The following is a 16,262-nucleotide window of genomic DNA, read 5'->3' as shown; positions in this document are numbered from 1 at the left end:
AGAAAGATGAGGCTTTCTACTCCCATAAAGATTTACACCCTCGGAAACCCTGTACAGGGTCGCTATGGGTCGGAACCAACTTGACGGCACTTAACAACAACAATATATATAGCTGTTCCGCAGGAGAAAGATGAGGCTTTCTGCTCCCGTAAGGATTTACAGCCTCAGAAACCCTGTACAGGGTCACTATGAGTCGGAACCAACTCCATGGCACATAACCACCACCACCATACATTATTAAGTGTCTTCGAGGCGGTTCCAACTCATAGCAACCTTGTATAGGATTTCCAAGGAGCGACTGGTGGGTTTGAACTACCAACTTCGTGGCTCAAACTGACCTTGCAGACCAGTGCATTATCCTGCAGTGCCATACCAGAGGACTCCATGTAAGAGAGACCTGGTATGGCACTGTAGGATAAGTACTGGACCCCAAGTTTGGTTTAAATCACAAATCAGTGGTTAAATCTCAAAAGCCCCTCTTTGGAAACCCTGTACAGGATTGCTATGAGTAGGAACTTAACAACAACAAATACATATATATGATTCTGTGAGGCAGTTTAGAAAGATGAATGGAACAAGGATTTGACCTCCCAAACTCATAGTAGAGACAAACCCTGTTCTCAAATAAGTTCAATATAAGAGAGTATAGAAAATATACATAAAAACAATGCTAGGGTTGTTCAGAGGAGGGAATGTTCACTACAAGCTGAAAGAATTAAGAAAGACTTCAGAAAGGCGAGAGTATGGAACTAAAGAAAAGACCTTCAAAGACAAAAAAAAAAATGCCATTATAATAGAGCTAGTAAACACCTAAGGAAAAATCCTCATCTCGGCGTGTCATTTGAATAGGACATATTGTTCTATACTGCTTCATTTGCCTTCTTTTTTTTTTTTTTTTTCAGGTATACAAAACCCCAAATGCTTCAAAATGATAAAATAGAAAAACCCACGTAATAAAAACTGAGCTTTCTTTTTATTTTACTGTTTTATCTTGGATTGAAGAGTAATCCCAGCAAACATTTCTAAAATGGAGGCCTGTGCTTTTTGACACGTGCACATTAGGTGTTCAAAACGCACACATCTCTTGGGAGAGTCATCACATTTCAAATTATACATGTCTGTTAGAGCATAGATCTGTTATACCTTCCATATATTTGTTATTGCTGCTCCTGAAACTTCCTTACAGCCCCAAAGAGGTCTTAATCCCTGTCAAACGTTATTATGTTACTGACTTTTATGTAGTCTTGAAAGGAGTTGTTTATTTAGTTTCAGTGACTCCTTGTTACTGCCAAATATTATTTCATTTCAGCACAGATGTAAGGGGTCCAATGACTGGAATTATTTTACAGTCCTGACACTGCCGAGAGATGGATACCAGTTTAATTATGGACAGCTGAAAATGATCTGGGAGTCACCTGCTACAGATATTTATCATCATTACAGACTTCTCACCAAGTTGTGGGCTGAGGGCTTTCACAACCGCTCCATTTGTGTGGAGTGGACCCAGAATGATGTAGATGGAGCCTGTATCTCCAGTCAACTGTGCATTTATGTGTAGATGGTTTAATATCACTTGATTCGTTTTTCTTCTCCTTCTCAAAGTGAGATGATATATTTCCATCATTCCTGTTCTTTTTCTTCCTTCTCTTTCTGTTCCTTGGCATTGCCTTCTCTCACTATTATCTTTATCCTCACGGCTGTTTTTCCAATTATGCTGCATTAGAAATGATTTGTTACTTAAAGAATGTGAATTAGAGACAGCAGACTTGTAAAGGTTTAAGTCGTGCAAGGACTGCAATGGAATCAGCGTCGATAAATGTGAAAGGAGTGAAAAAGGAGAGGGAGAGGAAGGAACAGGAAAAAGAGGCTGCAGAATTGCAGAACACTCCTCATCCAATCCCTTCACTTCATTTCAGAAGTAAAAAGCAAAGCTTTCCTTTTATTATGAAGTGTTTTGGTTTCTGTGTGCATGTAACATATACCAAGGCACATGAAGCTGAATGTGAATCACAAATGAAAGAAAATGAATCACACAAGAATTGCTTTTCTTAAGGTGCTATGCGTTATGCTAGTCATGGATATATATATATATATATTTTTTTTTTTTTGGTAAGCAAAAAAAAAAAGAGAGAACATATTTTCTCCTCTACCTCTACTGTACCACAACAAAATACTTTTTCACACCTTCTCTTTCAATAGCCTCTTTCTCTAGGCAGATCTTGATTTGTTCTTGTGAGGAGCCAGGTTACCAGCAGCTGATAGCAAATGATGGTCCTGCCTCTTGCTCTCCTGCTGGTCCCCACTCCATCCTTTTTCACTTCTCTCCTAGCCTGAGTGTGTTGGCCCGGGAAAATTCTGACTCTGTTCTGGATATATGAATAATAACAGGAAGAATTGACTTTAGTGAAATTTCACAATTGTACATCACTCACGGTGCTAAGTCTGTATATGAATCTTTGTATCTCACTTCATTCTCAGTACAGCCCTAAGATCAGCACTATTCAGACCCTCTTTCTGCAGATCAATGGTTCACATCCATGGATAATTCTGCCTACCAGGGAACATTTGGCAGGCAGTGTGTCGGGACATATTTTTGTTGTCACGACTGGGTTGACCCCAGGGATGCCACTAAATATCTTATAGTGCATAGGACAGGCCCCCACAACAAAGAATTATCTGGCCTGCAATGCCAATAATGCTGGTGTTGAGAAAGTAATATAGATGAAAAAGCTGAAGTTTAAAGGGCTTAAGTTGCCCAAGGCCATCCTGTTGGGTATTTGGAAGGACTGGAACTCAAATCTAGGTCTGCCAGTTTACATTATGTAGTAAGTAAGTAGTTACAGCTTCACAAGTTAGTTTGCTATCCTTCATACAAAAGGAGCTCAAATTCCCAATGGTAGTTTTCTAATATGAGGACATCTCAATAAACTGACCCTTTTCGATCATTTGCAAAACTCCGACTCTTCCACACATTTTATCATCAAATATAGACTCAGGCTTACCTATAGAAACCTTCCACACTACACATTGAAATTTTTGTTTAAAAGAAACAAAAATATTGGAAGCAATAGTTTCTTTGATTTTTTTTTCTACAATGTTAGTGTTACAACATTATGTAAATGTTATAAGAATGCATAAGCAAAAAAATCATGCTAACGAAGCAATAAACCCTGAAGATGAGACATGCAGTTACTCTGTTTACTATAATGGATAAATTGCACCTACTTAATTTGACAGGTGGCTCATGATAAATAGAATATCTTGTGTTAATGCATGATAATTAAAGTGCATGAAATTGAAGTCATTAGTATTACTTTCAAGGTATTGATCAAAAATGTTAGAATTCTCTTTTGTGAATTCTTTGATATCTACAATCTCTATTTTGAACAGTGTTTGATAATATTGAGTATCTTTTAATCATCTTAATCATGCCGAAGACATTTGCACACATAAACACACATCCTATTGTGCACATGTAAATATGTCCACATCTGCACACATGCTTATATACACACAGAAAGGTCCAGCTCTTACACCTTGAGAAGCATTTTCTTTGCCTTACTCCTCCCTCACATTCACCACACCAGCTGCTGTCAGTTCTGATTCATGGCAACCCATGTGTCAGGGTTTTCTATCGCTGATTTTCCTAAGTAGATTGGCAGACCTTTCTTTTTTTTTTTTCAGTCTTCTCTGCGTTAGTCGCTAGTCCTTTTCATTCCATAATTAAGGGATGCTGGTTGCTGTTTAGTGCCATTGAGTGGGTTTCAACTCATAGAGTAATCTTATATAGGATTTCCAAGGAGCAGCTGATGAGTTTAAACTGCCGACCTTTTGGTTCAAACCGACCTTGCAGTCTAGTGCTTTATTCCACAGTGCCACACCAGGACTCCTTATAATTAAGGGATACAATTTCAAATTACAACTCACTCACTGGCATGAAATTACTTAATTCAAAGTGAACTACCAAGTTATTTTATTTTATTGGCAGGAGGAATGTAGAAAGCAAAATGCCACTGGGTACCTAGAAGCGGGAGGAGTCCAATAAAGCAGTGAGTAACAGAAAGAAGCAGCCAGAGTAAATTCTGTATCCTTTCCAATTTTTCCCCAAACCAGCCCTGTATATCTTCAGGGGCAAGTTTCTTGGATGGCCAGAAATAAATATTTTAACTTGAAGGCCATAGATTTCCCTTACCTTTCACCTTGGTGGTGATGGTAGTGTGCCGTGGAGTCGGTTCCGACTCATAGCGACCCTGTGTAGGGTTTCCGAGGCTGCAAATCTATTTGTAACCCTATTTGTAACCACTACACTAGATATACTCATATAAGTGTTTAAACACACATACATTAAATAGGAAAGATAAAACCTGATATAGCCTAAATATCCAGAGATGGCAAATTGGTCACATAAATGAACCAAAACTATTAACTCATTTATTTCCTCAAATAAAAATAAATAAACAAAAGCAATACATGACTACACAGATAGTTATCCCAGATATGTTTTTATGTAGAAACATAAACCATAAACCACAAACCACTTAAAATGAATAGCAAAATCCCATGTGTATGAAGATATATATATATATGAATTGGAAACTATGAAAGAATACACAAGAATTAGTTAACAGTGATTACTTCTGGAAAGGGGAAATGATGGAGGGATTGAAGAGGTATTTTCTTTCATCATATACACTTATTTACTGTTTTGAGTCCTGATGTGCAGCTATGGGATTAGCACTGGACTGCTAACTACAAGGTTGGCAGCTCCAACCCACCAGCCAGTTCTTGGAAAGCCTATACAGAGACTGAGTCAGAACCAACTTAATAACAACAACAAATGTACTGCTTGAATTTTTCCATGATGAGGAACTTACTACACGATTATTTAACCCCTTGCATTTAAGAAATATGTTGATGTATTACTGAAATGAGCTACCCTGGAAGAATGTGATACAAAAATATAAAGGAAGCAGAAGTTGGATTGGATCATATGTGTACTCAAGTCTGGTTTGCTCGGCTCTCTGCTACTGTACTTTAAGTGAAGCTCTAGATTATAGATTCTGCTTTTCTGCTAAGGTCTTTGTAAATCCAAATGAACCCTAAGTCATCAACTCAAGAATGATGGATTAAATCAGAAGGTATAGCCTGTGAATTATTGGTGGTGGTGGTGGTGGTGTGCCGTGGAGTCAATTCTGACTCATAGCGTCCCTGAATAGGGTTTCCGAGGCTGTAAATCTTTACAGGAGCAGAAAGTCTCCTCTTTGTCCCATGGAATGCCTGGTCATTTCAAACTGCTGACCTTGAGATTAGCAGCCCAACTTGAACCGCTACACTACCAAATCTCCTTTGTGAATTATTAGTTCCTGCAATACATGAACCCCCCAAGGAAGGTCCTGAAACCAAAAGACTCTTTAGGGGAACTGGTGGCTATTTTGAGTTCCTGAAGGAAAAGTCCCCATCCCTTTCTCCTCATCCTTCCCTCTCTGCCCCACACAACCACACCACACCCTCTCTGCCACCTCATCTCCAAGGTCGGTTCCAGGCAAGAAAAACTCAGATCCCAAATCATCCCACTTCCTCAGAATTCATTTGGGATTAAACATGCAACGTATTAAGCAGTGACTCAAACTGCTCCACTTACCTCTTCGTAAGCATGCCAGGGAAATCAGACAGCAAACCTCATGAAAATCCATTCTTTCTGTCTGTCTGTCTGTCTACCTATCCATCAAAGTATGTGTAGGCACATGATACGTATGTGCATTGGGTGGTTTCATTTCCATAGGGTTCTGTGACTCCACACTAAATTTGTCCACAGGCAGATGCGTACTGTTGTGGAGAGGAAATAACAGAGAAGAGGCACCGTCAGAGGGGGAGGGAGACCACCAATATTTGTGGGTGGACCTAATCCCTAGGCAAGGAAGAATTTGGCTCATTTGGGTCTATTTTTGTTGGACCATATCATTTAGCGGGTAAATATGGCATGCAGTTTTTTGAGCCAGGGCAGTCATACTGTTTTTACTTAACTAGTGTGCTCTGAATCACAAAATTCCCAAGAGAGAGGGCATCCATAGCCCTACAATAGAGATCTTCACACACTAAAACATAAACGTATCCTCCTGCCTCACTTAGCTGCGCTGTGAAGCTTCATTTTCCTCTGTGTCAGTCTTTCCCAGAACCTAGCTCCTGAAGTAGCTCAGAGGGAGCTTTTCCACCTAGCCTTGATGGAGCCTGCTGCCCTGGGCCCTGACCTGTGAGTCAAGAAGACAGCTTTACAGACTTCACCCAGCAACAGTTTTTCTTCATTTTAATGCGTCTCATCTGCCCATAAAACTTGGGTGTTTTGTTTGTTTGTTTTTCATTTGTTTTTTTCCGACTGATGCCGGGCTCATTGACTTAGTGTTTTGGTTTGATGAGCATCCAGGTTTTAACTCACTTAGGACTATTTTTCTGCCCAGTTTTGGAACCCAAACCCTACTGGCTCACTGCTCTCATTCTGGCCACCACTCATTTCCCTTAATACCTTCAGTCCCTCTCCCTCTCCACCCTCCTTCCCCACAGGAAACTAGTCGAGTAAACCTTACAATGCTGGAAGGTGGAAAATTTGATCAATTCTGAAAAAAATGCAAGTAACACACTGAAATGTTAGTGAAAATAAGATTTCTTCTTAAATTCCGTCTCTGACTCAGCTCTTCCTTTTTGTTTTCATTTTCTGCTCTCAAAGAGTAATCATTCAAACAAAGATCCTTTAAGGATCCCCCAACCCCCAAACTGAGGCCAAACGACTAACTACTGTTAGGGTGGACTTCCGTGGCATATGAGAAGAATTCTCCCTGGAAATTAATTTGTAAATACCCTTCTTGTTCTGCCTCTCCTGGGAAGGACCCATCTGTTTCAGTGTCAGATTTTGAAATCAGCATACAGACTCTGTCCCCAAGGATTCCCTTGGGGGAAGAAAAGAAAGACCCTGGCTTCTATGAGAGGCAGGTTTCTTCAGAGTACCCTGGGGGAGGACAGGTGTGCCTTGGTACTAAGTATACTGCTGTGTCTTTCTCCACAAACATCAAACATAGCCCAGAGCCCCTTCTGCATGGACCATCATGAGACTGGACAAGATGTGGTGGGGGGAATCTACCAGCAGATCATGCTCAGTGCTGCCACTGCTGCTCAGTGCTGCCACTGCTTTAATTCACAGAGCTCATGTGCCAGGAGAAAACGGTGCCCACATACCAGCAACACACCTGGTATCTCTCCCATTGCCCCAACCTGCACTACCTCAGTGAAAGCTATCACTGTTACTCTGATGCTGTGCCAGATTTTTGTCCAAAACCCAGCACTCCACAGACAGTTTCAGATGGGCCAGAAATAACTTTTATAGCCAGCAAAATACCTTTCTCTTGGGAAGTTTTGTTGTATTTTGAGTACATTTTAATGCAGTGAGGTAACATTCATAGACTCACAGAGACGTGGGGCTAGAAAGCAACTCCAGAGACATCCCATCCATCACCACGACGCCAGGCAGGCTTCACCCAAGCCACCCCAGACGTAGGTATATATTCTGTTTTCACAGGTCATCAGGAAAAGAGACTCCACAACTACCCTTCAGTAACCTATTCCAGTGTTAACGTCCCTTCAACACTTTCATTATATTTGGATTGCATGGAAACACCCCATACTAAGCTAAGCTGCTGCAAGCTTTAAAAACCCAAATTTTAATATTTTGAACCAGATGTCACGAGGCAGCCTGATTGTCAGCACACTGTTCAACTGGTATTTTTTAAAAATGTCGTTTCAAACCAAACACTGACATCTACACTTGGGCTTGAACCCAATCAGGCAGCTTTCATTTTACAATCAACGCATGGCCTGTGGCCCCTTCAGAGTCCCTTCAGTCTTGAATCTGGTGGTCATTAAAAGGTAAAGCCCAACAGGTGGACCGCCATGTCTTCATGCTCTCAAATCCCGCAACCATCGTGTCCTTCTCCGGGAATCATGTTTGCCGAAGCAGCCCTGCAATAAAAAACAAAGCACTGTGTCTTGTGGCGGCTGTTTGCTTAGACACAGGCAGAGCTTTTTGATGCATAGTCTGCTCCTTTGGTTTTAGAAAAGACGAGGTGAAAGGAAAGAGTCCGTTTCCTGGTTTTCCCCTTCCACAATGCAATGCAGAAAACTCCGATGTGGTCTCTAAGAGCTCCAGTTACATTTTGGCATTGAAGAATCCACAGGGCCTTCTGCAGTTAGAAGCAAAATAGCAACCTCCTTTTCTTTGTTAAAGTGGAAAGTCATAAGGAACTGGACCAGTCAGGAAAGCCCTGACCAAGAGCTGGTATAAACCTCAGACAAGACACAGCTCAGTGAGAGGCTGTTCGCAGTCATTGTCTGAGAAGCAGGGCCTGAAATTGACACCATATGCGCCCCAACGAATAATTGCTCCAAGGGGGGAGAAAAGCAACATGTCAGAACATTTTAGTAACACCTAATTCATCCCAAGGTTATAAATAAATCTGATGTTTGCTTAAAAACAAAAGTTTTTAATACTTTTGACTAGATTACTCTTGTGACAGTGCTTCCGGCATAGGTGAACTTTATTAGGGAGACAACATGAATAAAGAGAAACACACAACAACTTTTTATGGTATATTTTATGTGATTTTATTTTTTTTGCAGTAAATAAAGTGGTTATAGGGCTCCAAGGAAAAGGACCCAGATGTTAGAGAGTTGTGTGAAATTTAGGGGAAACAAGCTGTAAAAAACACAGTCATAAAACAGGCTGTCAGTGCCACACATCTGGACAATACAGCTGTATGTTCCTAGTGGCTGTCGTCACCCAAAGAAAACTCAATAACCTTATTTCACCCCAATTAGGCTGCATACCAACAGGATCAACGTGAAATTGCAGGGGAAGGGAGGGGATATTCATACGGCGCCTCTGTGTCAAGCAGCTTTTATCTTTCATTTGAATTTGGTTACCAAGAAGTAAAAGACTGCTAACATAGCCGTTTTCATTATTATAAACCCCTATTTAATTTATAATGTCCTAATAAGTCAGAATTTGACAGGTTGGGACTATTTGCTATTTCAAACAACAATAGACTTTTCTGTAGCATGAGGCTGACCTAGATCAGTCATCCTAAAATGGAACCCTGTATGACTTTCCTCTACCCTTCTTTGGATTCTTAAGTTTAACACTATTGTAGAAAACACTCTATGCCTTATTGGAAAAGAAGTCAGACAACCTAATTTAATTATTTAATTTTAACAAAAAGGAAAACAACAAAAAAAAAAAAAAACAGAGAAAGAGTATGGTACTGTGGCATTTTTATTTTACTTTTTTTTTTTTTGGCCAACAATGAGGCACCTTTGCAATAAGAGCAGTATTACGAAATGTAAAATTCCATATTATCTTTTCATCATTGATAGACTGTGCCAAAGGTGGTAAAATGTCACTTTTCCTCATGGTGTGTTTCTTCACAGGTGCTAATGGCTGCCAAAGCAATTATGGACAGTGGAGAGAAATTAACCTTACCACTGGTAGGGAAACTCTTAAAATTTCAGCTTCTCCAGATTAAAGTGAAGGACCAGCAGCGACGGGAAAATGAAAAGAAGGTACTGTACAGTCTGATGATGGTTTTCCTAAAGAGAGCAAGTGGGAATGAAATGGAGCCAGGTTTTACAAGGGTGCACGCCCTCTCCTCATAAGCCTACCATACGTGTGGACTACAAATTTAGCTGTCGCTTCAACTTCGTAGGGAAAAGTCTATCCAGAAACCTATTGGTGGAATTATGATTTATCAGCAAGAAATCCATTGAAAATATTTTCATTATATATAGAAAATGACAAGCGCCAAGGTACGTACCCATATAATAGTATCAAAGACAGGAGCCAAGAAAGAGATACGTAACAGAGAGTCAGGATAAGTAAATGTAAAAAGAGAAAAGTCTCCAAGTCAGGGTCTTACTATTTAAAATATGGCATATGACATCCAATAGGAACACCTATTAAAATAACAGGCTACATCTGCACCTTCCTAATAATCTGGATATTTTCACAGCATTCGATCATTTCTTCTCCCAAATTACACGTATGATTGTTTCTTCACATGTGGATTTTTCATTTAATTTGCCGATGGAAATCAACCTTGGTGTTATCCAAGGATTCATATTTGCATCTGAAAAATATTTTTAAATACTTTCAATAAAGTTGATGCCAAGTTCAAATCCATTTGCTATTAACATTACTCACAATAAATGATTTTTCTTTTCCAAATCATCCTGAAATACTTTCAAAAAGCCAAATGTGTCTGCATGTACACATGTAATATGAGTAAGAACACATATGTAACTGTATGAAATAGGTTTACATATAACCCGTCTCTTTAGACTCGGAAGTGTACGAGGCAAAATCAGTTTATGGAAGAAGAAAGAGAAAAGTGAATACAACCCACCAATACCATCCTCATCTTTCAAGAACCCCACAATCTAAATTTTCTCTTTGAATTGTTCTTTTGACAGATTAAGTATAGAAAAAGTAATAATAATGCCAACTTGTATTTGTAATATATTGTGTTTTATATTTTTCAGTGAGATTCCCCATATAGTATCTTATTAGGATGACACATATTGTCCTTGGGAAAATCCCATTCATATGAGCAGATTAATGGTACAGTTTTTGAGCTATTGAAGTTCTTTCCATCTTCTGCAGAAAAATTATACCTTAAGAAATACCCAGGGAAGTCAAGAACTTCCAGAAGAAAAATTGGAAAATTGGAAACCTGTATTAATTGAACCTCTGGTTTGAATTGCTGGGTTATATGGGAACCTGGATAACGTGAATCCTGAAATTATCCCTGCACCTTCTATTTGTTCTCTGCTTTCCTAGAGCACTTACAAATACAACTAGTATAGTGGAGACTATCTGTTTTTCTTGTTTGGCACCTATTTTTAGTCAGCAATTGTGAGAGAAGATTTTAGACTTAAGTAAAATAATTATACATAATAATATACAGAATATCGCCACAACTCAGGAAAAGTTTTTAAAGTGAGCAATGGTTTTAAAAATGTTCCTGCATTATTACTTTGCACAGTGTTTCTTTGGAATGCAAGCTATAATAATACAGTGATGAGATGCTGAAGGTATGGAAGTAATCTTAATTCTTTTGTTGAAACTTTGAGAGATGTAGAAACTTGACATTTAGATTTCAAATATTTTAAAAAAAAAAAAAGTCCACCTAATAGATGCAGTCAGAAAATTGCTTAAGCAATTAAGAGCCAACAATTGCATAATCTAACTTGATGTCTTCATTAGATTGGGTTCCCAAAGCATCAGCCCCAAATGTCTGAGTTGCAACAATATAAGTAAGTGCTAAATAAATTGATGAAAACAGATTGGAATGGAGTCCTCTCCAGAAAATGCGTTTGGTAAGGGCAAAATTATGGGAGTTATTTGAGGAGTAATATAATCTATGTTCATTTCAACAACATTGCCCAAGGGGTCAGTTGAAACAATTAAGGTTAATGCTTACTGGCCAGAGACTTTGGCAGAAAGCAAAATAAGCATGAAGTATGTAAAACTGACACCTTGCTGTAAATTAGAAAATGGAAAAGAAAAAGGAAAATAAGAAGGAGTTCTTTACTCAATGTCTTCCTATTTCCTGAATTTAAGGTGAGATTCCGAAATTCCTACAAGGGGAGTGACTGGTTCTTCAGCTTTTTAATGTCAACATGAATTTTATATAGATGTTTTCTTACTGCTTACATCTTTTTACATAAAAGTGTATCTTTAATGTCTTTTACTTTTGGAATTGCATTTTTTAAATGATGCTTTTGAAATATCCAACTATAGAAAATATTAGGGAGGAGATACAGGCAAAAATAACTAATGTAGTTATGTCCCTGTCGTCTTCCTCAATGGAACGAATGCGATATATACCTAGTTGATCCTGTTTGACTCAGTTAAAACTTGTCTTATAGTAATGGTAGCTAGAATAATTTCAATTGCCACAGTCAATAAAAATTTTGTTATTTTAGTCTCCACTAATTTTAATGATTTACAATATATTAGCTGGGCTATGCTTAAATTCTTTTTGCTTTGTCCATGAAGAAATCTTGCTGGCTAGCTAGTATTATAAATAATTATACAAGAAAATATATTTCTTAGAAGAACACATTTTCAGACATTTAGCACATGAATTTCTAGGATCAAAATTTCTATCTCTAATTGCAAATGAGTGCTGGTGTGGCATGGTAAGATAAGCACTGGACTGCTAATGAAAAGGTTGGTGGTTCAAACCCACCAGCCACTCCTCAGAAACACATCAGGGTTGCTATCAGTAGGAACCGATTTGGTGGCAGATAATAACAAAAAATTACAAATGCACTGAATATTTGAAAACAGTTATTTATTGCAAAATACCTTGTTGATTACTCCCAAATATACATACCATGAAGAAACTGTACTGTATTTCTATAAATATATTTTAGCATATTGGAACTTCTGAATATGCGTCTCACAGTTAGTCCCAAATAAGTGAGATATGTTATTGTTACGGCAACATTTATTCTGCATTTTTAGCAGGAAAAAATGCAGTCATTATCCATCTGTTTTTCATTCATTAATTCAATAAATACTTACTGAAACTTTATAATATATTGGGCACAATATACTAGATAGTATATATTCCTGGAGTCTTGATGTGGTGCTGTAAGATAGGCACTGGACTGCTAGCCATAGATTGGTGGTTCAAATCCACCAGCCACTCCTCAGAAATCCTATACAGAGTAGCTATGAGTCAGAACCAACTTGACAGCAATTAACAGCAATAACAACAATATATTCCTATAATCATCATTATAATGTTTAAATAAGCTGTTTCTCTTCTAATTCATGTTTCTAATAGGTTATTTTTTGAATATTGTATTTTTATCTTATTTAGCTCCAATTTGTGTATTACATATTAATGATAATTTTTTATTAAAAACCCAAACACTTCATTGTGAACCAAAATATTTAAATTACATTGGAATTCACCAGGAAAGAAAAAAAAAATCATCATGAAAACTAAAGATGAACGATGTCTAAAATAAAAGAAATGTTAACCATTTAGATCATCAAATGAAATCTCGTATGTCTGAGTTGAATTCAGGACATTTGCATAGGCTTTAGGAAAAATCCATAGATATATACGAGTACTCCAGTTGTGTTTTAATTTGTGTGTGTGCTGCCATTGCAAACCCTGTGCTTTAAAGTGTGAATTCAAAAATGAGTCCCTATGTTCCTGTGTATTTTTAGAGGCACTTCTTTCTTTCCTAGCTTACATGCTTAGCACCAGTTGCTTTTTTTTCTAATGTGATATGCAATATAGAAGTATAGAGAGATGATATTGGTAAACATTTTCTTGAAACAACCCACAGTTAAAAGTGCCTAAATTTGAGAATACTTCATAATGATGCCACAGAAAACCCAGAGCCTCCTCTCAAGGAGAGACGAAGTGAAATTAGAAAAGTTTCACAGACATTTTCCAGCTTTTCCAGTTTTCCAGTCGAAACCCCGAAAAACTGGAAACCAGCCAATGTCATGGCTGGGTTTTTTTTGTTTGGTTTTTTTTTTTTGCGTGTTTTGTTTTAAAAGAAAAGGCCATAGGGACATACCAGGAAATTACAGGCTGGTTAGTTTTGATTCAGTTGTGGTTAAAATCTTCAGAAACTATTTTAAGAAATCAAACGGAAGAAAAGCAGGGACTCCGTTTAGAGGGACCCGTGTGGTCTTGAGAAAGGAATAACTTGCCTCGCTGACTGGGTGGAATTCTTTGAGGCTGGATTATCGAAATGAGGAGACTCCCAACAAGGCTTTGGGAGCTAAGAAGTTTCAAAAACCCAACAATTCAGGGAAATATTAAATGACTCCCTGGTTTATTTATCTGTAAAATAGATTAGTGTTTGCCTAATTTTGCTGTTACGTGCTGTCAAGTCTGTTCCGACTAATAGAGACCTACATATATGTATATATATGGTTTTAAGCAAGCAGAAAGCCTCATCTTTCTCCAGTGGAGTGACTGGCAGGCTCGAATTGAGGACCTTGTTAGCAGTCGAATGCTTATTGTATGAAGCCACCACATGTCTTTAATTAATAAAATGTTTATGCACTTCAGGAATATTTTCAAGAAGCAGATCCACTTAAATAGAGTAGCATTTTTAGTTATAGATTGACAGCAACTAATAATTATAGCTACCATTATTGGCTGCTCGACATGACATGAAGTCCTTTGCATATGTTATACTATTTAATCCTTGAAATAACTTTATGAGGTAGAGTATTTATTTCCAATTTACTGATGGAAAACTGAAAGTGTGAGAAGTAACTTTCCAAAAGCCAAAAAGCTACAAAATGGTAGTGTTGTAGTTCAAATCCAAAACTGTTAGACTCCAAAGACCATGTTATTAACCACAATGTTTACCCCTCTTAAGTATCTCAATAATTGTGCAAAATTACACTCTAGTCTTACAATTAGCTGAGTGCCTGCCCAGAGGTTTTCCTTATAAGAGCAGTGGCTTTACTCACTCTTGTGGTCCCACTAATTACATTGTATGAAAGATTATGAGGTTAAATGTGGAGACAGCAGTCAAGGATGGGAACAAAGCCAAGAACAAAAGAGTTGAGCTAAGCACCAATTCCTAAGGAATCCTGGCTTAATTTCTAGCTCTGCCGCCGTACTCAGAAATGATGAGTTTCTGGGGAGAATCTTGTTAAAACTAAACTTTTTGAGATTGTTTCAAATACAACCATCTCTTTGCCCTGCCCTTTTGGATGGTGAGGTAGGATTGCATTGGCTAACCTGATGCTAAACTTGCTCAGAGCCATGTGAAAATTGGAGGCTAATGGTAGACAGGCATCAGGCCCACCTGCTCACCACTGCTATACACATTTGTGTCCATGTTCTGATCCTGTGGATCAAGAATTGCACCATTAGATTGCAACGTGATACCCTACAATATTCTGCAGAACTCTAAAAGTGCATCCTAGTCTGGTGAATGTAAAACATTGTTAGGAGTATATTTCCTATCCCATAGCAGCTCCTCACACAGTATCATTCATTCATTTTTCTATCAGGACAGATAGTGGAGAAAGAAAATATAGAAAACAAATAACTAGAAAATATGAAAAACATAAAACAAATATTCGAAAGGTCATAACCCTACTACAATTTAATGCTAACATTTTAGTGTGCTTTTTTATATAATTCTGTGCCTTTGTTTCTTTAACAAAGCTGTAATCATTATGACAAAAAAAATTTTTAATATAGCTTTTTTAAATTAAAAAGGTAAATTATCACAACTTTTTCTCATTACCATAGTGCCCACATCTATTATCACTGTGGGCCATGTAATACTCTACAAATTACTATAGTTTCCCTTACCTATTCCTTTATTAAAGGTGCTCTGGTAGCATAGTGGTTAGAATCGGGCTGCGAACCGCAAGGTCAGCAGTTCGAAACTACCAGCGGCTCCGCGGGAGACAGATGAGGCTTTCTGCTCCCGTAAAGATTTGCAGCCTCGGAAGCCCTGTTCAGGGTCGCTGTGGGTCGGAACCGACTCGACAGCACTTAACAACAACACAGCATTCCTTTATTAAGGAACTCTGGTAGCATAGTGGTTACGAATTGGGCTGCGAACCTCAAGGTGAGCAGTTTGAAACTACCAGCTGTTCCACAGGAGAAAGTTGAGGCTTTCTGCTCCCATAAAGATTTACAGCCTTGGAAACCCTGAACAGGGTCTCCATGAGTTGGAGCAGACTCCACAGCACATAACAACAACAACAACATTCCTTTATTGTTGAACATTTAGGTTATTTCTGTATCTTCTCATCACAAATGATATCGTGATGAACAAATTTGTATACATTACATTTTCCATATTTTTTAATTACTTCCATAGCATAAACTTATATAAATAGATCAATTGGGCTCAAAAATGTTACAATAAACCTTTATTTCCCAAAGTACATTCTATGGCCTGGGTCTTTATGAAAAAATATGGCCTCCTGGTCAAAGGAACTTAGGAATCGCTGTGTAGTGTACACTCTTCTTGGAGATACACAACAACACACATTAGCTTATTAAAGACAAGGCACCTTTGTGAAAAGATGTTTAACCTACTGTTTCCTATACTACTTGACAGCATACATTTCCTTTTATTGGCCTTCCACCATCTGGAACCTGCAAAATAGAGGGTTTCCAAGGTAGAATGATATCTTTTTTTTTTTTTTTTTT

General features: G+C 38.1%; 1 protein-coding gene across 1 annotated transcript in view; it reads left to right on the top strand.

The window, feature by feature from the left end:
• Positions 1-16,262, top strand: part of SPAG17 (sperm associated antigen 17) — a 324,904-nt gene that overhangs the window by 76,270 nt on the left and 232,372 nt on the right. Inside the window, 1 exon segment of the mRNA XM_006861302.1 lies at positions 9,472-9,603. Within this exon segment, the coding sequence (XP_006861364.1) occupies positions 9,472-9,603 (132 nt within the window).

This window comes from Chrysochloris asiatica, unplaced genomic scaffold (assembly GCF_000296735.1).
Source record: "Chrysochloris asiatica unplaced genomic scaffold, ChrAsi1.0 scaffold00042, whole genome shotgun sequence".
Taxonomy (NCBI): domain Eukaryota; kingdom Metazoa; phylum Chordata; class Mammalia; order Afrosoricida; family Chrysochloridae; genus Chrysochloris; species Chrysochloris asiatica.
Note: the sequence above shows the minus strand (reverse complement) of the source record. Positions and strands in the feature narration are given on the sequence as shown.